Below are 24036 nucleotides of genomic sequence, written 5' to 3' on the forward strand. Positions count from 1 at the left end.
ACTCTAAAAGCATAGTCAGCTTCAGGCATGGCTGGATCAAGGATCAAAAAAAAAATGTCAGTTTCAAGAATCTGGTATTTTAGGGGCGCCCGGATGGCTCAGTGGGTTGAGTGTTGGACTTGTGATTTCTGCTCAGGTCATGACCCTAGGGTCATGAGATCGAGCCCATCATCAGGTCCAGTGTTGATTGTGGAGCCTGCTTGAGAGTCTCTCTCTCTCTCTCTCTCTCTCTCTCTCTCTCTTCCCCACTCCTCTGCTCACGCATTCTCTCTCTCTCTCTCTCTCTCTCTCTCTCAAAGAATCTGATGCTTTGTGTTTCAAGGCTTGGAGGAAAAGGCTGATAGCCTGGGAACCTAAGTTTTGCATCTGTGTTTTTATGGATACGTGTGTCTGCCTGACATACATGGCGGTGTGATTAGATGTCTGAGGGTTTTTATGAGGCCTGTGAGCGGGACCTGTATAGTTGATTACCTTGTCCCTGGATGTTTTTGTCTTTGTTTATGAGCATGTATGGATGTCTGTTTGGAGGGGATTCACTGTGGCTTCAGTCCTCTGGACACAGAGGGGCCTCTTGAGAAAGGATGGGTGACAGTGGTGGTGAGGGTCACAGGACTTCCCTGGACCGACATGGGGGCCATGAGCTGATTTATGAATCCACGAAGGATGCAGGAAAGCTGGGATTTAGGGAGGGTGTGAGGAAAGGGGGAGAGGGGGGAGGGGTATTTCATGCAGGTGCACTGCACGCCAGGCTGGGGAGGTGGGCTGGTTTACTCATGTGCCCCCTCTAGTAGGCTGAGGTGGCAGGACAATTGTCTCCATTTTATTGATGAAGATACCGAGGCTCTGGGAGGCCCAAACCTCTACGTCACACCTTGTCCTCTCCCCCTGGATCCAGGGCTTATGAGTTTGGGTGTCACAGCGCCCCCTAGGCGGTGAACTACAGGAAACTCCCACACATCCTGGACCTCAGGGGGTCCTCATCTTCCATCCACCATCCTCCACCTCACCCCCAACAGTCTATTTTTCCCTGAGCAGCTTGAGAGGGCCTCTTAACACTAGAGCCAGATAACGTCCCTCCTCTGTCCTAGAACAGGCACTACTGGGGCGCCTCGGTGGCTCAGTCGGTTGAGCGTCCAACTTCGGCTCAGGTCACCGTCTCACGGCTTGTAGGGCTGAACCCCACATCGGACCCTGTGCTGACAGCTCGGAGCCTGGAGCCTGCTTCAGATTCTGTGTCTCCCTCTCTCTCTGCCCCTCCCCCACTCACACTCTGTCTCTCTCAAAAATAAACAAAACATTTAAAAATGAAAATGAAACAGACACTCCTCACTCTTTATTCTACGTTGGATGCACATGTGGTCTGTTCTCCATTGGATGTTCCTTGTTCTCTGTTCTCCATTAGGCGAACCCACATTCTCTAGGCCACAATTCCCATGATGCTTTCAACCAGTGGCTGAGCTCCTGAGAGATTCAGTGACCCTCTGGTGGTGACAGTGGCCCTGACTGACGTCACCATGGGGTGTCTTTACAAAGGCTGGCAGAAGACAGTTCCACACAACCCTCCCTGTATCCTCCTGCACAGAGCCAGCACGTGCAGAGCTGGAGTCTGGATGCAAAGGTGTTTCCAGAAGCCGGTAGCCTGCTCACTGACCTCTCATGGCCCAGATCACCCCAAGCTGTACATGTAAAACCACACATGTGCACACAACATGTGACACAGCCCTTCTGAGTCCCCAGGCTCAGAGCCTGAAAACATGGGGTGGAACCCCTGGAAGCCAAGAGGGATTTTATTTATTTTTTAAAAGTTTATTTTATTTATTTTGAGAGAGAGAGACCATAGAAGAGGGGCAGAGAGACAGGGACAGAGAGAGAATCTCAAGCAGGCTCCACGCTGTCAGCACAGAACCCAATGAGGGGCTCAAACTCACAAACCGTGAGATCGTGATCTGAGCCGAAGCCAAGAGTCAGAGGCTTAACCGACTGAGCCCCCTAGGTGTCCCGGAATTTTATTTTTTTTTATTACTATTTCTATTTTATTTTTTATTTTTGAGTAGGGAGCACAGAATCGAAAGCATACTATTGGGTGCCACCTGATGGAAAATGAAGAAAGTGCAGCCTCCTGGGCTGGGTATACAGAACCCCACCCACCGGCCTCACCACTCAGTCTTTGAAAGCTGTCCACATTTTAATGAACCCCACACTGGGCACTTAACCTGTGGGCACTGACTTCAGGGACAGGTCTGACTTCTTGTCCACAGTGAGGGTGAGATCCAGAGGCTTAGAAGGGACCCTCTCCAGCCTTGCCTCCATTTCACCCAACCAAGTCTTGGGACTGGAGTATTACTAGGGGGGGCTCAGGGCAGGGGACACAGTGGGCGACAGGGGCAGACGGAGTAGAGTGGGTGGGGGCAGTCTGGGAACTCGGGAAGGTCAGGGATCAAATCTGCATGTTATAAACATCCCACTGAGACCACCTCGGGGTGCCTGGACTGGAGAAGCAAATGGAGCTCCCTCTGGTCCCTGGACACCCAAGTCTGCCCTCAGGAGACCGGCCAAAATGGGGGGAGATTGTGGGCCCCAAAAGTGGGTTGGTAAACGCCCGGCTCCCTCCTTCCTCTAGTGGGTCGAAATTGCTGGGTCAAGGGATCAAGGGACATTTTTTTTTTTTTTAACGTTTTATTTATTTTTGAGACAGGGAGAGACAGAGCAGGAACAGGGGAGGGTCAGAGAGAGGGAGACACAGAATATGAAGCAGGCTCCAGGCTCTGAGCTGTCAGCACAGAGCCCGACGCGGGGCTCGAATTCACGGACCGCGAGATCATGACCTGAGCCGAAGTCGGCCGCTTAACCGACTGAGCCACCCAGGCGCCCAGGGATCAAGGGACATTTAAAAGGTGAACAATGTATCGACCGCTGCCAGCCGGCAGGTAGCACATTCAGGATTCCCAAGTGCTTCTTGCGGTAACCCAGCCTAGGGGCTTCCCCTTGTGCACAAGGCCCGACATCCAAAGGAGGTGAGGGTAAATAGCCCAGTCTCTCGCCCCTGGAGTGGAACCACATTAGGTGCGCGCTCTGAGCGGTTCCCCGGGGTCCTCAGGGGGAGGGGGAGGTGGGCGGTGCTGCTCTCGAAATCACCTGCTCCCTGGCCCCCCTACGGGGCTCTTCCCCGCCACGCCCCTCCCCCTCAATGGCCTTCCTCCGGGATACCCATCCTCGAATCCTTGTCTCAGGGTAGGATTCTCATCTCCCAAACCGAGACAAGGCAAGGCTGAAGTCTCTTGGGAAAAGATGGGAGGACCCGGGAGTGGTGGTGGCTCTGAGCAGCGACAGACAGTTTCGTCCACGGACGCCAGAAGTGTTTTATTGGTGGATACACACACAGGAAAGGGAGAAAGGAGCCACCCACCCCCCCCCCCCCCTCCGACCGTGGATCCGAACGCCAGGCCCTCACTTCGGAGGGTCGTAACTGCTGGGTCTTCTCTAAGGACGCGGCGAAGGATGCGGGGAAGGGACCCCACGTGCCCTAGCCCAGCCCCGCGTGGGAAGAAGGACCGGTGTCACCCCTGGGTCCACTACCGGGCCCAGCCGTCCGCAGTGGGCAGCCGGCGCAGGGGGGGGCCTGGCCGTAGGGGCTCTGCCAGGGGCCGGGACAGGAGCAAGGGGTAGGGGAAAGTCTTGGGAAAGTCGCCGGGGCCCCCGGGGGCTGGCGAGAGGCGCTCGGACTTGATGCTGACTGGGGGGGTCGGCGGGGAGGCGCCGCGGGTGGGGGGACCCTCTTCACCCAGGCTTCGACCCCCACTGCAGGGAGAGAGAGAGAGGAGAGCCATGAGCTCAGCGGGGAAGGGAGGAAAGCCAGGGAGGTGGCACGGCGTGGGCAAAGGCTCGGCAGGAGGACCTTGGGAAAGGAGTGGGTGGCGATCCCTCTTGGGGCTTCCAAAATAGCCACCCATCCTGAGCAAGAACAGTCGGGAGGGGCTGAGTGTAGAACCAGAAGTGGCCACCAGGGGTCAGCTTTGGCCAGGGGCTTCAGAAGACGAAGGGACCCCCCCCCCCCCACAGCGACCCGAATTGGGGAGGGAAGCGAGGAGAGGCAGTTAGGGTACTTACCTGGGCTGGGGAGGAGCGGCTGGGGGCCCATCACCCCTCGAGTGCTGCCAGGGAGCCAGGGTGGGGGGCTGCAGCAGGCCAGGGGGCGGCGGGGGGTCTCCCAGGCTATATTCTAGGGGGTAGGAGGAATAAACTGAGGCCCTGACCTCAGGGAGCCCTGGCCCAGCCAAGTCTGACCTATCCCGCCCACCAGTTCAGAGTTCTGGCGGGTGGGGAAATGTTGACACCCACCCCCAGCGGGCGTAAGGATGTCTCCCACGGCAGGGCAAGTAGAGGGTGCATACCTGGGGGGCCTGCGGGGAGAAAGGGGAAACTCCCCAGTGGGGGTCCCGGAGCTGTGGCAGAGCATGGACTCTGTAGGCTACCATAGAGGCCTCTCTGTGGGGAGACAGGGAAAAGGGGAAACTGAGGCCCACACCCCAGGCCATCCTGTCTTCCCCCATCAGCCCTGCCATACCTTCCCCTCACTCACTGAGGTGCTCAGTCCCCCTCGGGCCCCCGCCAGGCCACCAGGCAGGTCCGGCCTCCGCCCATCTGCTGCCAGGTACAGGGGTGGTGGCGTCTTGTTGGCAAGGTGGCTTGGTGAGAAGAGAGGGTGTGCCAGGCCTGAAGAGCAGGAGACCCCAGAGAGAGGGCACGTGGCCTGTCATCTAATGAAGTCTGAGGTCCAGAGGTGATACACACAGACAAGCAGTGCCAGAGCCAAGATCCCCCCCTACAAGCCTCCCTGGGACTCCCACCTCCTTCTCCCCCAGGGCCTATGCCCCATGCTCACCTGGGGGCCCAGCTTTGGGGGCTGCTGGCCGGAAAGGGGATGGGCGGCTCTGGGCCGGCAGGGCCTCCCCAAGCCCACTGGGGTCACAGCCTGGTGGGGGCAGGGCCCCATATACCATGTCCGGGCTGGGCATAGTAGGGGCTGCTGGCTGAGGGCAGAGAGGACGGGATTGGTTGGAAGCACGTGGAGATGAGGGGATTAAGTCCAAGACAGAAAATCAGGGGCCAGCCTCCACCTCTGGAAGCCTTGCTCCTCCTCCCTCTGGCCTACCCCCGTATGGCTGAAGGAGACTGTGTCTGGGGCCGTCACTTCTTGACAGGCCCAGAGCTGAAGCTTCTTTTTTTTTTTTTTTAATTTTATTAATGTTTATTTATTTTTAAGAGAGACAGAGCATGAGCAGGGGAGGGGCAGAGAGAGACAGAGACACAGAACCCAAAGCGGGGTCCAGGCTCCGAGCTGTCAGCACAGAGCCCATTGTGGGGCTCGAACTCACGAACCGTGAGATCGTGACCTGAGCTGAAGTCAGCCACTTAACCGACTGAGCCACCCAGGCGCCCCTGGAGCTGAAGCTTCTTACTCAGCACAGACTTGGCACTGAGGAGGCTTCCCCGAGTGTTTGATGAATCAAATAAATACAGTGGGAGGAAATGGTTGTCCATTGAACTCTTATTCATCCTTCAAAGCTGCAGCTATAATGCCTACTCCTCCAGGAAGCCTTCCCTTTCCACCTAGGCAGAGATCTGCTTCCAGACTCTAGGCTTCTTGGCCTTAGGTCCCTGTCTTAGTCTCAGCCCTAACCACTTGGGCCTAGGAGGTGAGGGAGGGCCCCTTCATAGCGGCACAGGGAGTCACTTACATAGAGCCGGGGCCGGGGCAAGGCTGGGTCACCCCCATCACCTGCCAACCTCCGCACCTTCTCTCCTCCTGGCCCCTCAGGCCCCTCATCTGGCTCCAGCTCTGGTCCATCGAGGCCCACACCTCTCCGCTTCAGTGTCTGTGGAAAGAGGAGACAATAGGGTGACTCTCCCTCCAGCCTAGCCAGGGAACCTGGTTCTAGAGGAGAGGGGAGAGCCCTACCCATCCAGCTCTGTGGGTGGACAGGAGTGCAGGCACAGCCTGTTCCAGCCAGATCCCATTGGCCAAAACCCGAGTGCCTGATCACCCAGTCAATTCCAGAGAGGCCCAGGTTACACGGTGGGGGCTGAGATCCACCAGGACCTGCTGGCACTGTCCTAACACTCCTCCTGAATATGACCCTGGTGCTTCTGTTCTGCACTCACGTGCAGCGTCGGGGCCTGGAGTGCAGTAGGTGTTTAATAAATGCTGGCAGACTGAGCACCTGAGGACAACTTGATAGGCCTTCCTGAGCTGCTTCCTCCTGGACCTGCCCATTCCTGGACCCCTGCCTCTCCTTTGACAGCTTCTCCTCACCCTCCTGAAACATTAGGGGTCCCCAGGCGCCGTCCTAGGCCTGCTGGTCTCTCCAGCTCTGTGGCTTTAGCTTCCCAACTTGCATACAAACTCCCATACCCAAAGGGACAGTGATCTTGACCATCCGCTAGTGCGCAGGCTGCTTCTGTCTCTTTCTCCTGAGGACCCAGCAGCTCAGACAAAGACACTCCTGGACTTCAGTGAGGTGGGCTTGCTCACTGGGACACTGGGGCACTCGATGTGTCCTTTCGGTTCTGTTTCTGGACACCCCAAACAGGTGACAGGATTAAATGAGATGATGTGCGAAAGAGACACAGCGCAGCCCTCGGTGCGCAGTGACTGATGTTTTTATTTCTACTCTTCAGGCAGCTGACCCTGGGAGGGACCCTACATGACCTTGCGCCTGCTTTTACCAGCAGTAAAGCCAATTTGCAACACTCATCTATCGTGCAAACCAAGAGTCCCCAGGCTCCAAGCGAGCACAGTGAGCTGGACCTCAGGGCGCTGGGGAGGAGGGCCCCAAGGGTACCTCGAGGATATCGGTGTTGGTGCGGCTCTCGTGGGGCTCACTGTACTCCGTGTACTTCAGGAGCACGCGGTCCATGTCTGTGCTGGCATACTGGAAGAGGCGATTGGCGCTGTTGAAGATGATGAGGGCGATTTCACAGTCGCAGAGCACGCTCAGCTCATAGGCCTTCTTCATCAGCCCAAACTTCCGCTTGGTAAATGTCACCTGGACCCAGGACCCACAGGCAGAGTGGGAGAAGACATGGGTTTGGGGGGGGCACGGGGGAGACAGAGGGGCCTCACTACTCCCTGAGCAGGCCTTACGATCCCGTGCCTGGCACCTGCTCCCTCTTTCACACTTCTCAACCTGACAAACTCCTAGTTTTTAAAATTTTTATTTACTTATTTATTTATTCATAGAGAGAGCACATGAGTTGGGGACAGGGGCAGTGGGAGAGAGAGAGAACTTGATAAGCAGTCTCCAGGCTCAGTGCAGAGCTCGATCGATGCAGGGCTCGATCCCATGACCCTGGGATCATGACCTGAGCTGAAATCAAGAGTCAGAAGCTCACCCGCCTGCGCCACCCAGGCGCCCCTCAACCTGGCAAACTCCTACTGGTGCTTCAAAGACCCAGCCCAAATGTCCTCTCCTTTTGGGAAGTTTTCCTTGGTCTCCAGGACCGAGCCTACATTCTCTCTCTGAGCTTCCTCAGGTCTGTGCCTCCCTCTGGACCAGCCCTGTGAGTTGGGTGTGTTTGTGTCCAACTCCATCTCTCCTATGACTGGGGCTTCAGTCATCAGGGAGAATAAATGAATAAACCATCATGAAAATGAGCAAATGCTACATTTCAAACTGCGGACACCACATCAAGTTTCCCCAATCCCCTGTAGCTCCCCCTTTGCCCAGGCTGTATCCACTGCCAAGAATGCCTTTCCCCTGACCACTGTTGTACCCACTGAACTCACCTGCCGATTCCTTTGGTCCAGAATGCGTGAGATCTGGATTTTTTTCCTCCCCATTGTCCCAGGCTTGGTGGAGAGAACTTGGCCTTGGGGGGAAGGAAAAGAGGACAGAGTGGGTACAGGAGAGAGTGAGACCAGGCATCCAGCCTCCCCTCTGTCTTCCACCTGCATCCGCCAAGCACTGAGGGGAAGACGTTGGGGGAAATCAAAGCAGGCTGGGTCGCCTCCACAGCCCCCACCCTCAACCAGCCCAGGATAGAGTACATGCTCAGTGAACACCTTTGGACCAACTCCACACGAAGAGAAGGCTGACCAAGGGCAAAAGATAGAGGCACAGGGGCGCCCGGGTGGCTCAGTTGGTTGAGCGTCTGACTTTGGCTCAGGTCATGATCTCATAGTTCATGAGTTCGAGCCCCACATCGGGCTCTCTGCTGTCAGCAAGGAGCCCGCTTTGGATCCTCTGTCCCCCTGTCTCTCTCTGCCTCTCCCCCACCTGTGCACATGCTCTCTCTCTGTCAAAAAAGAATAAATATTTTAAAAATTAAAAAAGAGAAAGTTATCCCTCTTTAAAAAAAAAAAACAACTTTGAAGTTTATTTATTTATTTATTTTAACGTTTATTTACTTTTGAAACAGAGAGAGACAGAGCATGAACGGAGGAGGGTCAGAGAGAGACAGGGAGACACAGAATCCGAAACAGGCTACAGGCTCCGAGCTGTCAGCACAGAGCCCGACGCAGGGCTTGAACTCACGAGCCGTGAGATCATGACCTGAGCCGAAGTCGGACGTTTAACCGACTGAGCCACCCAGGTGCCCCTGAAGTTTATTTATTTAGAGAGAGACAGAGTCAGCACAAGTAGGGGAGGGACAGAGAGAGAGGGAGACAGAGAATCCCAAGCAGGCTCCACACCATCAGCACGGATCCTGACACGGGGCTCAAACTCACGAAATTGTGAGATCCTACCCGAGCCGAAATCAAGAGTTGGACACTTAACCAACTGAGACACCCAGGCGCCCTGAAAGTTATCCCTCTTAAAAAAAAGAGAGAGAGAGAGAGAGAGAAGAGTTACAGATGCCCCGCCCCTACCTCTAAAACACAACAAGCTGGTAATTGTAGGACCTCCAGGGAGCCTGACCTCCCTACGCCCCCCTGTGTGTGCAGTGGGGATAACAGTGTCATGATCAGCCCAGTGTTGTCAGGAGATAAAATAAAGTAGCCCATGTGAGGCATTCAGATCTGCCCGACACACAGGTGCCACATATGCACCGCTATTACGAGTACTGGCAACAGCCTAAAAGCCCTTGACAGGCCAGGTTGGAGGGACCTCCGATACTGATATCTGGTGGCTCTAAGGATACATTGTTCACTGAATCACTAACCCTGGGCCACTGGAAGAAAGCCTGGTCCCCACGTTGGACACCTTTAACTCATTCAATCCTATAACAGCTCCCCAACAAGCAAGACTGAGGGCTGTGGTTACAAGTAAACACATATTTAAACATTGCATTGAGAGGAGAAAAAAGACTAGAAGGAAATACACAAGATAGGAGTCACTGCTGGGTGGAAATTTATGGGTGAATTTTCCCTCCTTTTTTAAAAAGTTGACATGCGATCACACAACCTAAAATTAACCATTTTAAAGTGTGCAGTTCAGGGGCACCTGGGTGGCTTGGTTAAGCATCTGACTCTTGATCTCGGCTCAGGTCATGATGTCACCATTTGTGAGTTCAAGGCCCCCTTTGGACTCTGCACTGAGCATGGAGCCTTCTTGGGATTCTCTCTCTCTCTCTCTCTCTCTCTCTCTCTTTCCCTCTTTCTCTGCCCCTCCCACACTTGTGTGTGCTCTCTCTCTCTCTCGCTCTCAAAATAAATAAATAAATTTAAAAAAAAAGTTCCTTCTAGGGGCACCTGGGTGGCTCACTCGGTTGAGCATCCAACTTCAGCTCAGGTCATGATCTCATGGTTTGTGAGTTTGAACCCTGCATCAGGCTCGCTGCTGTCAGAGAAGAGCCTGCTTCGGATCCTCTGTCCCCCTCTCTCTGCCCCTCCCTTGCTCATGCTCTCTCTCTCTCTCAAAAATAAACATTGAAAGAAAAATACCTTCTAAAGTGTGCGATTCAGTGGCATTTAGTGCATTCACAGTGTTGCACAACCACCACCTCCAGGTGGTTCCAGAAATTTTTGATCCCCCAAAAGGAGACCCCATGCCTATTAGCACTCACTACCCATGTCCCTCCCCCAGCCCCTGTCAAGCACTAATCTACTTTCTGTCTGTATGGATTTGTCTGTTCTGGACATTTCATGTAAATGGAATCATGCAATGTGTGGCCTTTGGTGTCTTTTTTCTTCCCTTTTTGATTTTCTGAATTTTCTAACTTTCCCCTCTCTCATTCTTAAAAGAATAACAGGTTGGGGTGCCTGGGTGACTTAGTCGGTTAAGTGCCCAATTTTTTATTTCAGCCCACGTCATGATCTCATGGTTGTGAAACTGAGCCCTACGTCCTGGGCATAGAATCTGCTTAAGATTCTCTCTTTCTCCTTCTCCCTCTGCCCCTCTGCTGCTGTCTCTCTCACTCTCTCTCTTTCTTAAAAAAAAAATTATTTATTTATTCATTGATTTATATGTAACAGGTGGGAGGAGGTCTGGACAACCAGAAAAGACCTCAAGTTTGGAGCCCAGACAAGGGTTTGGGCCCGAGTTCTGCTTGAGAGAAACCTTGGAACGTTCTCATGAGGACCTTGGATCTCCCTGGAGGGGTGCTCAAGGGTGAGAATGGGTAGGCCTTCCCCAGTGCTCCCCATTCAGCAGGGGTGCTGGGAACAAAGGAGTCACATTGCCCATAGTGGGGCACTCACCCCACTCTACAGCCACCCCACGGCATCCAAGACCCCCTCCACCAACTCTATGACCACATGACCTCCCAGCCCCTCTCATGTCACGGGTGACTGGGGCTTCAGGTGAGTGGCGTGGCCAGGGTCAGGTAGGTGGGCCTGTGCTCAGGTCCCAGACGGCCTCTGACCCACTTGGCAGTCCTCAGCAAGGGAAGCCTCTCCTTAGGCCTCAGTTTGCTGTTCTGTGGTTGGGCTGGGTATAAAATGCAGAGCACCTGATACAAGGCCTGGGAATGAGCTCTTGGGAAGTGGAGGAAAATGTGGGTCCATCTCCAGGAGCAGCCATACCTGCTTCCCAGATTCCAGTCTCAGGAGTTTGGGCAGGACCCTCAGAGTCCCAGGGCCCAGGAGTGTTAGACACTGTCATATGCGGCCTGCTGTGTGACCCTAGGTGTGCCCTCCACTCTCTCTGGTCTGTGTCTCTGAGTAGTCACAACTATGCAGAGCCAGGACCCATGGGAGCCCCAGCCCCGGCCCCCCAGCTCCAACTTGACTTGCTAAATTTAACTTCCCAGGCTAATTTTAATCCCCGGCCGGAATCGGGTGCGTTCCCACGACTGGGACATGTTGCCCCCGCCCTGACAGGTCCCTGGGGACCGGAGGGGGGCACTGGTCCGGAGGTCCTGGTGCCAAGGTGGCTCCGGAAATGCCCCCGTGCCTGGGGTCCCATGGGAACAAGGGACTTAGACGTGAGTCTCCGGGCCTGGAAGATTCGAATCTTGACCCTTTTCAAACTGGACCCTTTCCTCTCCGTCCCCAGTTTAGACAAGGACGTCCCGGCCAGGGCAGAGTTCACATGACGAGGGAGCCCCAAGAGCCAGAAGGCCGGGGTTGGCGGGGGGGTGGGGGTCTCTTTGCACTGAGACTCAAAAGCGGAGACAGGAAGTGAGTTCCATTTAGAAGCAAGGGCAGGTACAAAGGCCCTGAAGGACACGCTAACAAGGAGGCCAGGAGGAGAGGCCACAGACGCAGGGCCTCTCTGGGTCCTCTGAGCTGTGAGGAGGACTGTGGGTTTTGGTCTAAGAGGGACAGAGGGCCCTGAGAGGGTTCTGAACAAAAAGGGATGGAGGTTTGATTTATCATTTAAAAACTTTAGCCACAGCTGCCATGGAGAGCAGCAGGACTGTTGGAAGCCGGGCTAGAGAAGGCAGGAGACTTGAGGAGTAGACCAGGGCTGTGTCCATCTGGGCAGAGGCAGGGGGTGAGGTCCCCTCTGTCCTAGGCTGGCATCACACGCTTTAAGTCACTGTGCTCCAGGGGTCTTTGGTTCCTCCGGATGCCACCAGACCCTATGGCATCTCTGGGGCCAGGCCTGACAGATGCCGGTGGGCTTATGCAGGGCTTTGACTCTTCTGAGTCTTGTGATCCTGAAACCCCCAATCCTCACCCAAGAACCAAAGTCATCTCCATTCTGGCCCTTAAGGGGTCTACCCAACACACAGCTCTGATCATACCCCTTCCTGCTCACACACTCTCCGTGGCTCCCCTCTGCCCTCAGGGGAAAGTTCTAGTCCCCAGCCTGGCATTTGAGGCCCTGCCCCAATCAACCCCTGCCCATCTTAATCTACCTTCAATGAAATGACTCTGCTTGGAAAGCCCTTTTTTCACTTGGCCAACTCCTATTCACACTTCAAAACCCAGCTCAAAACATTTATTCCTCCACGAAGCCCTCCCTGCCCTCACTCTGGATTCCTACAGCTCCCGAAGTTTCCCTCCAGTTTTGACCCCATGGAGCTAGGGGTACGTATATCCGGCTCTGTCTCCCTCAGACTGGAAGCCCCTCATAACCAGATTTAGTGAATGGAGCAGGTCAAGAGAGACTCTGAACTCCCCCCAGCTTCCCTCAACAACTTCCTCTCAGACTCCCCCAGCTGACTCCCTACCCAGAAATACATGGGCATGCAAATCCAGTCACTCAGCGTTGACCTGTCTCAAGCCCAGGTGTGAAGGGCCAGCCAAGGAATGCGGAGGCGGAAGGCCCAGGGTGTGCATATATATTTGTACTCACATGCAAATCCCCACTGAGCCGCAGACAGACCCGGTGGCCTGGTCTCCAGATGTTGGCGTGATCGGAACTGCTGGGGGGAGGTGGCAGCACATGCTGAATGTGCCAGGCACGAGGGGGGAGGCCTCTTCTGTGCACACATTCCCCACCCCCACCCCCCAAAAGATATCCCGCCAGAAAGCAGAGAGCTTGTAGCATCTGCCCAGCAGAGAAGCAGAGAAATGGACCCATTGACCTGGGAATGGAGCAGCGAAGGAGGGTCAGGAGAAACCCAAGAAGGCATCTCAGAGGAGGGAGCATGTAGTTGGGCCTTGGTGGACAGGCTGGATGGGGGCCTGAGCAGATGGGCAGGGGGTGGGCATTTGAAGCCGAGGGTCCAGCACCTCCCTCCCTTTTTCTTCACATCCTCATACTTAGCCGGTATGAAGTATCAACCATGTGCCAACCACCGTAATAAGCTGACCACAAAGGAAGTAGAAAGTTTAAGTAGACCAATGACCATAGAAGATTAGAAAAGTGACACGAGACCTACCATTAAAAGGACAACAGGAAAAAAAAAAAAAAAAAAGGACAACAGGACCAGATGGTCTTAAAGGTTCTTTTATCAAACCTCAAGGAAGAGGCAAGTGCAATGTTATTGAAACTAACTCAGACCTTCGCAAACAATGGGAATCGCCCCAGTCATGTTTATGAAACTATCGCATGTCAGAACCCGGCTAAGTCCAAATCAAGAGAGGTATTGACCCTGAGAGGGGTGAGCCAGGGATTTCAGAAAAGACCTCTCCGAAGAGGTGAGATTGGAGCCGAGACCTGAAGCACGAGAAAGAGACAGCCAGGCAAGGGAAGAGCCCGTAGCGGGAAGATCAAGGGGGAACTCCAAGGGCAAAAGTCTGCAGCGATCATGAGTTTGGCATTTTAAAGAAATCGTAGAAGACTGTGTGGCTGGACAGCATGGCAGTGGGGAGAGGGAGAGAGGTGGTGGTGGGGAAGACTGCAGGGGTGAAGACTGCAGGCTTTACTCCGAGGTCAACGAAGAGCCATGGAGAGTTTGGGGGCACAGGATACAATTTTACAGTTTTAAAAATCCCCGTGCATTCTCTTACATTGCTGGTGGGAAGGGAAAGAGGTAGAGCCACTCTGGAAAGCTATCTGGCATCTGCTAAAGCTGAATATACATCTTCCCTATGACCCGGCGATCTCTCTCCTCAGTATTCACCCAAGAGAAATGGATCCATATTTTACCAAAGGACAACACCGACAAGAGTGTTTTCAGTAGCTTCGTTCACCATGGCCCCAAGCTGGAACCCACCAAATGCCCTCAATGGGAGAATCAGTTAGTACTTTCTGGTAGATTCTATGATGGACTACTACACAGCACGGTAAAAGGATGCACTCCAGATCCACGCAACCACACAGGTGAATCTCTCAGACCACACGCTGATTCAACAATGCTGGACTGGACAGAGGGGACACGCTGTATAATTCCACTTACGTGCAGTTCTAGAGTAGGCAAAGCTCACAGTGATGAACGTCACACGGTGGCCATCCCAGGCAGGGTGCCATGACAGAACAGTGGGAGTTTCAGGGGTTCCTCCCTGGTCCAGAGTCCGGGTACACAGACGTGTTTAGTTTGTGCCAATGTATTAACCCTACTCCAATGATTGGTGCATCTTTCTCTCTATGATTTATCTCAACCAAAAGATTTTTTTTTTCTAAAGCTTCTCCTGCTCATGACTGCTGTGGGGAGTAGCATCTAATAAGGAGGACAAGGAAAGGCCCGGACAGGTGTCCAGTGGGAGACATGAGGCCTGAACTAGGACGGGGGCAGAAGTGGAAGGATTGCTTGGCAATCAAAGGGCCAGGATGCACTGGTGGCACGCTTGTGGGGGGAGGGGGAGGAGCCCAGGGTCCCAGGCCTGAGCACTGTGCAGGGGAGGAATGGAGAGGACAAAGGAAGATTTCATGAGTGCCTGATGGTCACTAAGTCAATCAACAAACACCTCTGGGGTCCTTTGGGCCATAGACTGTCACCTCCCAGGCCTGGCAAGATTATTTAGCACTTTGGTGATAGAGATATGGGGCTGAGGAAGAATGCCACCCTCCCACGGATGGTTCACCCGTGGCAGTCTCCCCAGCGGGGGGCTCAGTTTTCTCACCTGTAAATGGGGGTGAGAATCCTTCTGCCACCAGTTGGGGAGAAGCGGGTGGTGGATGGCTCTGCTGACCTTATCTTCTGGCCTTCCAGAAGCCAGAAGGACAAACGGCCGGGCCTTGGAACGGGGGGCGCTGAGTCAGCATGCCATCTTGCAAGACCACAGCAACACTCACACGGTGACACGCTGGGTGACATCGAGCCCCCATTTCCTCCCCCCATAAAATGGGTCACAGAATTCTGACCTCAAAGGCCTTGAAGCAAGGGTTTGAGAGAACAGATCAGGGGTCCATCAAGTTCCCCTTCTTGGTTCCCAGTGGGGCTTTAACGAGGGGACGAGTGGCGAGTCACACTGCCAGACCCCTGAGCCCAGAGGCCACAGCTCGGTGGGGCACCCGCACCGGGAAAGGAGGGGAGGAAAGGAGAAGTGAGAGGCAGGTGGGTGGCGGGGGGGGGGGAGGTGAGGGCCCGCGGGGACGCGGCGAAGCGGGGAGGGGGCGCTGCTCCTGGGTGGCTGCAGCGAATCAGGCCTGCGGCCCCGCCTCACGCAACCCAGGCGGTGGTTTCATCACCTGCTCCCCAAGTACCTCATTACAGGCAACAGGAAGAGCCCCTTGGAAATCCGGGACACCCCCCCCCATCTCTTGAGGGCTCAAGCAGTTCTGACCCCAGCTGCCAGCGACCCTCCCCTCCCCAGCAGGGGCCCTGGGTCTGCCTCCTACCCTGGGGGCCTAGGGAGATGGTGCCCCAAGTGGGGGGCCTCTGTGGGTGACCTAGAGGCTGGCTCAGCCCACAGTGGTCCCTGAGGGTAGGTGGGTTCTGGCAGTGACTCTGGTGTGGCCAAACTTCTGTGGGCCTCAGTTTCCTCCACCAGAAAATGGGGAGAGTCAGAGTCAGTGAGCTCGGGGACAAGGCTTCACAGTAGGGGGTCTCTACATGCCCTTCCCTCCTACCCTGCCCGGGGAGCTTTTCTGGTCACTGGGCCCTGACCTTCGGTCATCTCTACTCAGCCCTGGGAGGTGCCCAGATCAGAGCAAGGGTCCTAGGCAGATCCAGGCAGGAGGACTGAGGAACAGATGAGCGTAGGGAGATTCCATACATAAGGAGACCCCCAAACACATGCAGAGCCTCTCAAAATCCACAGATGCTTAAAACATATACAGATCTGGGGGCGCCTGGGTGGCTCAGTCGGTTGAGTGTCCAACCAGCTCAGGTCATGATCTCACCATTCGTGAGTTCGGACCAGGCATTGGGCTCACGGCCGTCAGCGCAGAGCCCGCGTTGGATCCTCTGTCCCCCTCTCTCTCTGCTCCTGCCCCGCTCACACTCTCTCAAAAAATAAACATTAAAAATAAAACATATACACATCTCCTGGACACACATATCACCTTCAAACACATGTGGATCACTCCATGCAAAAGTCCCCCGAAACGCACGCAGTCCGTAATAAATGCAGACCCCCCCAAACCCATACAGCTATCCAAACACACATATTCCCAAAAGACACCCAGATCACCGTGTATATGCAGACCCCCAAATACACACAGACCTCTCCAGTCACACACACTGAGACCACAACACATTCCAGTTCTCCAAGTGCACACAGACTCCCAAATATACACAGACACCCCCCAAAATACCATGCCCCCCCCCAGTACAGGCATGCTTGTCGTCCATTTCCCATAGATGCCAGACACACGTAGGGCCCCCATACCTGCGGTGGTATTGCCCAACCTTCTAGCTTCTTGAGGAAGAGTGGTCAGCAGCTCCAGGGGAGAGATGGGGGTTGCAGAGTCTGTGGGAAGTGAGCGTCTGTGGGGGGCACGTATATGGACGCTTCATGGGACTCACAAGCTATATTGGTGCACGAGGCAGGTGACTGTACGGATCTTCGTGGTGTTCCTGGGAACTGTGGGGGGTCTAGGGGTGTGGTATGTCACCCACAGGTGGCTCTGAATCCCAGAAACTGAGAATGTTCCAGTTGGAGAAGGCCCCTTATGGTCCTTTGTCCGTAGGTCCCTTTGGCACCCATAGGGGAACTGAGGCCCAGCGGCGTCCCTCAGACCTCGCCTCCCCCAGTCTTCTCCTTAAGGGGCCCACTGTGGCCATGTGCTGGGAGGGTTGTGGCTGTAGGCCTGGCCAGATGAGGGTTCAATTCCTGGCTCCACACGCATACTCGTTGCCTGACATGTTCTGAGCCTTAGTTTCCCCATTTGTACTACGAGTCCCTGGGAGCTCCCCAGGTGCCCACTACCTGTCCTTCCTCTTTAGAAAGGCCTCATCTACCAGCAAATACCCAGCACGCCTTCTGTCCCTTTTTGGGCACCTGACACACCAGCCCCAAACAGACCTGCTACATTCCCATCACTAGGCCTTTGCCCAGACTGGGCCTTCCCCCCCCCCCCCCCGGAAAAGCCCTTGTCAGGTTTGAGGAGATACCTCATATCCTTTGAAACCAGGCAAAAATCCTTTTTTTCTGGAGGAGCCAATTTTCCCAGGAGAGATTCATCTCTCCCTGAGGCACTTAGCCCCGCCAGATACTTTTTGTGCTTCGTTGTCACTTTCTGTGATGATCATGTTACCCTAGCATGTTCACTCAGCGAGGGCAGGGTGGAGCCTTCCCAGGGCCCTGCACACAGTAGGCCCCCAGTCACCCTTCCTTGAATGAACGAGCCAACTGCTTAACAAATGGAAGAAACCCGTTCAGTTTCTTTTCAAACACCTTGTGGCCCACAAGACAAATTTGAGCCCCACCCCCTACCAGTTTGAGACCCTTGCTCTAACGGCCAACAGCACACCCCCCCACTGGAGGTGCTCAAGTGCCTCTCAGGCCAAGGTACGACTGTCCATTTGGGAAGGAAATCATGTCCTTCATCTGCCAAGAAGGCCAGTTTCTCTGTCACCATCACTGCAAATGGAAGCCCACCACTCCCTCTTACCTCCCCGAGGGGGTTGGGTCCCTAAACCCCTGGAGCCGAGAGAGACTCTACATTCAGAACCCAACTTCCTGTCCCAGATTGGAGTCCAGGGTCACCCAAAGCACCCAGTGATGTCCCCGAGCCATAGGAGCAACTGCAGGGAGAGCCCAAGATTTCTCTCTTTGTTCCAGAGAAAGAGCTCCCCATGGGAACCCCAGAAATTCATCCCCTGAGGCCAAGGCCTCCCTGCTTGGGAAATTAACACATCTGTCAGCTCTGAGCGGAAGGGACTCAGCCTACAGACTGACAGACCTGAGATGTAGTCATCAAGGACCCAAAGATGGGGTCTTGGGGCATCCCTGGTCTCCACTCTCCTCCCCCAGAAATGTCTGAGAGCCCACCAGGTGCACGGGACACAGGGGTAGGGAGTGAACAGACCCAGCCTGACTTCCTCCATTGCCCAGTCCTGTGGGAGAGGTGACAACAGACGCATAATCCTTTCAGAGACAGAGGCCTTCAAGGAAGAAATTCAACAGGGGGAAGGAGTAGGGGTAGGTGGCAGGGGAGGGAACTGCTTTGGGCCTTTCTGAAATGGAGGTCCTCAAGGACGAGAGGACATCAGCCATGTCAGGATGTGGGGGAGGGACTGCCTGGTGGAAGAAATGGCAGGTGCAAAGGGCCTGAGGTGGGAGCGTGCTGGTCAGGTTCCAGGTGCAGGGGAAGTCAGTGTGACTAAAGCACAGTGAATGAGGGGCACTACATGGGGCCTCAAGGGTGGGGATGAGAGGGTGGACTGCAGAGCAATGGGGAGTCATGGAGGGTGCATGAGCAGGCGAGGGCTGTGGTCTGATTCAGGATTTTCAGAAGACCCCATGGCTGCTGTGGGGAGAAGTCCTGTCAGGGCAGGAGGCCAGGACAGCAATTGGTTGGAGACAGTGGGTGCTGTGGGTGTGGAAAGTGGACAGAAGCAGGCCTGTGCCCATGGCAGTGACTCCTTGGGCCAATCCTCCTCAGTTGCTCCCTTCTGAGGGCCCTGCCTTGACCCCAGGCAAACCTGGACCTGGAGGAGATCAGGCCAGGAAAGCTGACAGGCCTGAGGCCTCCTTGGCCCTGGTAGAGGGTGGGGTGATGGGGGGGGGCCTAGATGGGGCTCACAGGTACCTCCACTTGTCACAGTTCAGATGTCACCTCCTATTACTGAGCGCCTACTGTCTGCCCAGGCCCACATGCCACCTCATTTACACACAGGACCTGCCTGACCCACAGACAGCCCAGTGAAGCGGAGATTGCTATCCCCGTTTTACAGAGGAGGAGCCCGTCTTTCCCGGGCCACACAGAGAGACCCCCAGATTCTCACTCCAGCCTGGGCTTGAGCCCTGGGGCTATCTGGCTGTAGCCCACGGTCTGGGAAGTGAGCCTGGAGCACTGTTGGGATCCTAGACACTCATTCCTCGGCCTGAAGATGACCGGGAATCCTCACAAGCTCCCGGGGCACGGGCCCAGGAAGACCCTTTTGGGGGTTGAGGAATGGGACCCAACCTCTGTGTGTACCTCACAGGGATTCAAGGGCCAGGGTTGGGGTGAGCTCTCTGACCCCAAATGGGATCTCAGTGTATGATAAATCCTGTCTGAAAAATGACATCTGTGCATATGTGCCTCCAATCTTCTGGAAGGCCAGACCCCTAACATTTCTACACTCCTTGCATCTGAGTTGGGGGTCCCTTTCCCCTCTTAATTTGCATCTTCCATACGTCTGCCCGGTTGGGTAATGATTTAATGAAATAAATCATTAGTTGGAGATAGGATGTAAAACTGAGCTCAACTGGCTCAGGTCACAGGGGCAGCCACAGAGCTCAGAGAGGGGCAGTGATCTGTCTGAGGTCACAAAGAGAGGAGTGAGAGAAGGCTGGGCCCCTCGCTCCTGGATTTTATTCTTTTGCAGTGGCCCAGGAATAGCATTGAGCCTATCTTTTTTCTGAGGGGCCTGAATGTCTCCATCTGGCCTCAGTCTTCCCTCCCTGCAAAGTGGGGGCTTCAGACCAAATAAGCAGCTTCCGACTCCTGAAGGTGAGGCCCTGGGCCCTAAATGTTCTGAAATTCCATTCCCTGGAATCCAAGATTCACTCCTTGACTCAGACAGGCAGTGGTAGGCAGACAGGGGGACAGGATGGAGCAAGGCTGACTTCTCCCAAAGTCCCTTTGACCTTTGTAATCAAACTCCACACACTTGTCTTTCCAACTCTAAATACTGTTTTGAACCCACTTTCTTTTACCCCAATAGTCTGAAAATTCTTATCCCTGGATGCCAAATGTCCAGAGGTCCTGACCTTCCCGAGTGGGGATTCTAGGCCAGGACAAGCATGAGGCCTCAGCTATTTCTGACTTCTCAAGTCAGCAACAAAAGGACTGGAGATAGCCAGGTGGATCGGTCGGCCCTGTCTGCAGCCCTGGACCCTGAGAGAGGCGGAGGGGGGTGGGAGGAGCATAACTGCAAAAGTAACACTTTCATGTCAGCTTGTCATGTGCTGACAGTCTCGCAGGGCTGTGACTATCGTTCCTGTACCCATTTCCCAGATGGGACAACTGAGGCACAGGAAAGAGGGTGACCCAGGCAGCTGTGATCCCCCACCCAGGGCTCCACACCCCCTATCCTGCCCCCAGCCATACAGGCACCCCATGGGCCCAGCTGAGGCCCCGCATTCTCCTCGTGAAGCTCAAATCCCACGGGGCAGGCGAGGGTCATGGCAGTCACAGGCACACATGCATGGTTATGCCACACGCAGGTCTGGGGCAGTGACACGAAAGGGCACAGCCATAGCAGGAAGGCACCGGGCTGTGTACAGGGGCTTGGAGGGCATGCAAAGGAGTGCATCCCAGGACAGGAGGACACTCCAGCTCACAGACCAGACATACAGCTCACAGACACATACAGGGGCTCATGGCCCCCCAGCTCCCCAAATGACATCAAAACCCTCAGACACAGGCCCCTTGGGCATACAACCTCTCAGAAACATAGCCCTTGGACTCACAATCCTTTGGACACACCCTCCCCCTCGAACACACCCCTCCGACTCACACCCTTTGGACACATAGCCTCTCAGGACACACAACCTCTCAGACTCACATCCTAGGACGCACATCTCTTAGACACACAACTCTCCAGCACACAGCAGCACACTTGGACCTCCAAACCCAACCCAAACCACAGATGCCGTTCTAAAGACACCACACAAAACCTTGGCCCGACGCGACACGCACCTGCTGGGCCTGGGCCCTCTGGACGCTCAAGTACCAGCCAGGCAGCAGCAGCACAGAGCTCGGAGCGCAGGGCGGCCACAGGTGCCTACGGGACGGGCGGCCCCGCCCCCTCGGGAGCTGATTGGGTGGGGTGGGGATCATTTGTATATAGGGCGCGTTCATGAGCCGTGATGGGCGGGCACTTGGGCGCGTCCCCGCCCCGGGAGTTCTAGGCACTCGGATTCAGACCCCGGAAGACGCCGAAATGGGGAGGGAGTGTAATGAAGAAAGGAGACCGGAGAGGGGGCTGGATCAGACCCGCCAGACTTCCCCCACCCTCACTAGGCGCCTGTGACCTTACTACTGTGACCCTGGCGCTAATTCGGACCTTGTCTCTAATTTGGACCACGGCTAGCCCCAACTCTAGACTTATTCTAAACTGAGTGAAATACAACTCTGACCCAAGACCCTGAAGGCCCCAGAGACGGAGCCCTTCTCGAAGCTAACATTGATCCTTGCTCTCACCCAAATGGAGGGATTGCAGAAAGCTGGCTCTGGGATCGCCTGTGCGGGCTCGCTCATCTGTGCCTCCTGTAGCTAGATGTGTGCCTCACGTGTCTTGACAGGAAGGCAACAGACCCCTCGGCTTCTAGGCGCCCTCCTCCAGTTTAAAGGTCAGCTGTGTGTAGGGGGACTGGCTTCCCGAACTAGACTCCAGCCGAGACCTCTGCATCCTCTCCCTCCATGGGATCCCAGCACCACCTAGCACACGTCTAGGCCCAGAGGGGAAATCAGAGCAGAATTAGTGAGTGAATCAATGTGAAAAGAATTACAGAATGAAGATGATTTTTGGATTGTGTAATCCAGGAGAAACTCCTAGCCTGGCGAAGACAGAGCTGCCACACACTGCCCTGGCTCCGGGGAGTCAGGGCTGGGCTAGAAGGGTTGGGGAGGGCTTCCCAGAAGAGGGGGCATTTTACTGGGCTTTGAGGCATGAACAGGAGTTTGCCACTGGGAGAAGGGTTTTCCAAGAGGCAACAGCACTCGCAAAGGTGCGGAGGCAGAGTGCAGAGCATTTTTTGGTGGAGGAGACGAGGCAGATGAAGCCAGAGAAGTGGGCAGAAGTAGGTTGGGCTGGGCACTTGAAGGGAGGCTCGGAGAAAGAGAGGAGGGGGTCAGTTTGGGGCAGATAAAATGGGAGATCAAGTGGGTTGCAGTGGCTGTCTGTTTTCCACCTTCTTGGAAGACAACAGGGGATGGCTAGACTCTTGGATTCTGTGGGGAACATGTAGAGATATCAATGTGTGGGGGACACTGAGGCAGGGAACTGGGGTTCTGGGAGGCCTCCCCTCAAACCTCAATCTACCCATCTGTGACATGGGCAGTTTGGATCCCTAGTCTGGGCAAAGCTTTCATCTTTGGACATATGCTAGGGTTCACGCTGTCATAAGAAGGTCCAGGGGTCCTGCCTCTGACCCCACTGTGCTGTCCCTCAGTGCCCAACACCAAACCTCTGGTGTCCCAAGGACACACCAGAAGCCAGACTAGGATGGGGGTGTCTGCCTTGGTTCCAAGGCACAGAATGGGGCTTGGGGAGCGTGGAGGTGGCTGGGGAGCCCCGGGCCCCCCGAGGGCTGCTCTGTTTACCCGTGGCTGCCCGCCCGCCTCTGATGCAACAGGCAGGCTCTGGTTACGTGAGGGCAGCAGCTGGAGCAGCTCTGGGAGCAGCCAGGGTGTGTAGGGAAGGGTCTGCCTGATCTGAGCTGGCTGGGCCTGCCCCCCCCCCCACGCATCCTCCTCCCTGCCCCTTCCCACCACTAGGGCTCCCTCCCATGTTCCTGCCACTCCGTCCCCGCCCCCACTCATACTCCATGCCTCTTTCCCATTCTGGCCAGTTCCATCTTCTATCATTTGCACTCTGTTTCCTATAACAGCCCCTCCTTTTTGTCTCTACCCCAATTTCTGTCCTATACCCTCCCCCTTCAATGGCTATGTCACCCCATGTGAACCTTCATCCCCCATCAGGGCAAAGTCTCCACCTCGGTCTTTTCAGTTGAGGGGACACCCTTAGTTGCTAGAGTAAGAGGCTGGAGAGTAGAAGGGAGGGTTGGGGGCCAGGGGAGAAGAGAGTGGAAAGGGCCACAGAAGGGGATCTGGGAAGGGGGCCTAGAGGATGGGGTAGTTGGGGGTGGGTGGAGGCAGGAGTGCGAAGGTAAGGAGGTGGAAAAGCTGCTTCTCCCAAGTCCCCGTCTTCCAGATCCTTTCCCACAGTATCAGAAGGGGAAGGCTTTGACGGACGCTTCATGGCAAGTGCAGTGTGGTCCAGCAGGCAGGGCCTCAGGGTTGGAGAGCCTGGGTCCCCATCCCAGCTCTGGTTCCCACTCACTGCATGACCTCAAGCTGGTCACTGCACCACTGTGAGCCTATTTGCTCATGTGAAAGTGGGGGAAATAGCAGCCCCTCCTCCTGGAGGCTAGAATCATTTCAAGGCCCACCTTCAAAGCCCCCTCCTCCCATGTGGGGCTTCTCTACCCCCATCCCTCCTTCCAGCCCAGCGCTGACCCAGGGGGTTGGAGATGTCTGCGTCTGACCCTGTCTCCCCCATATTGGAGGCTCCTCTGCCTCACGTGTAGTGGCACCAAAGGGGTGTCTCTGAGGGTTTCTTGAAGAACTGGAGAGCCCCGGAGAGGGTCTGAGTGATGGTGGGGCATGGGGACCAAGCTGGAGGCATTCAGAGACCTTTCTGGGGGATATGGCAGGGCTAGGAAGGGGTTTCTCAGCGGTAGTACCCCTCTGGGAGTGTACAGCAGGCCTGAAATAAAAACCAGAACTTAGATTTGGGCTAAGGACAAAAAGCCAAAAGTGAAATCTGATTCCCATTTTGACCACTGTGGACCAACTGGGGGCAAGTCACTGCCCTCTTGGGCCTCCTTTTACCCCATCCACAGATTCGAAAGAGACTGGGGTGGTCCACAAGATCCCTTCCAGGTCATCCCCACCCTCATGGGTGCTAGGCTCCAGCTTGAACGCCCCATGGCACAAGGGAGCT

At 55.2% G+C, this 24036-nt stretch overlaps 1 protein-coding gene across 2 annotated transcripts; it reads right to left on the minus strand.

The window, feature by feature from the left end:
- Positions 1 to 3437: 3437 nt before the first annotated feature.
- Positions 3438 to 12744, minus strand: MEF2B (myocyte enhancer factor 2B). 2 transcript variants are annotated; one of them, XM_047096102.1, is made up of 9 exons: positions 12684 to 12744; positions 7787 to 7869; positions 6843 to 7046; positions 5739 to 5876; positions 4883 to 5030; positions 4580 to 4713; positions 4392 to 4485; positions 4108 to 4219; positions 3438 to 3798 (listed from the first exon to the last, which is right to left on the minus strand). In XM_047096102.1, exons 2-9 carry the CDS (start codon positions 7838 to 7840, stop codon positions 3573 to 3575), a joined length of 1110 nt encoding a protein of 369 aa, XP_046952058.1. In that variant the 5' UTR covers positions 7841 to 7869; positions 12684 to 12744; the 3' UTR covers positions 3438 to 3572. The 2 variants fall into 2 exon arrangements, with proteins under 2 accessions (XP_046952058.1, XP_046952057.1); XM_047096101.1 differs by lacking the exon at positions 12684 to 12744 and having other exon boundaries at positions 7787 to 8154.
- Positions 12745 to 24036: the final 11292 nt, after the last annotated feature.

Source organism: Lynx rufus, unplaced genomic scaffold (genome assembly GCF_022079265.1).
Source record: "Lynx rufus isolate CCGP_SWC_20201006 ecotype Redwood Valley unplaced genomic scaffold, mLynRuf1.p SCAF_4, whole genome shotgun sequence".
NCBI classification, from domain to species: domain Eukaryota; kingdom Metazoa; phylum Chordata; class Mammalia; order Carnivora; family Felidae; genus Lynx; species Lynx rufus.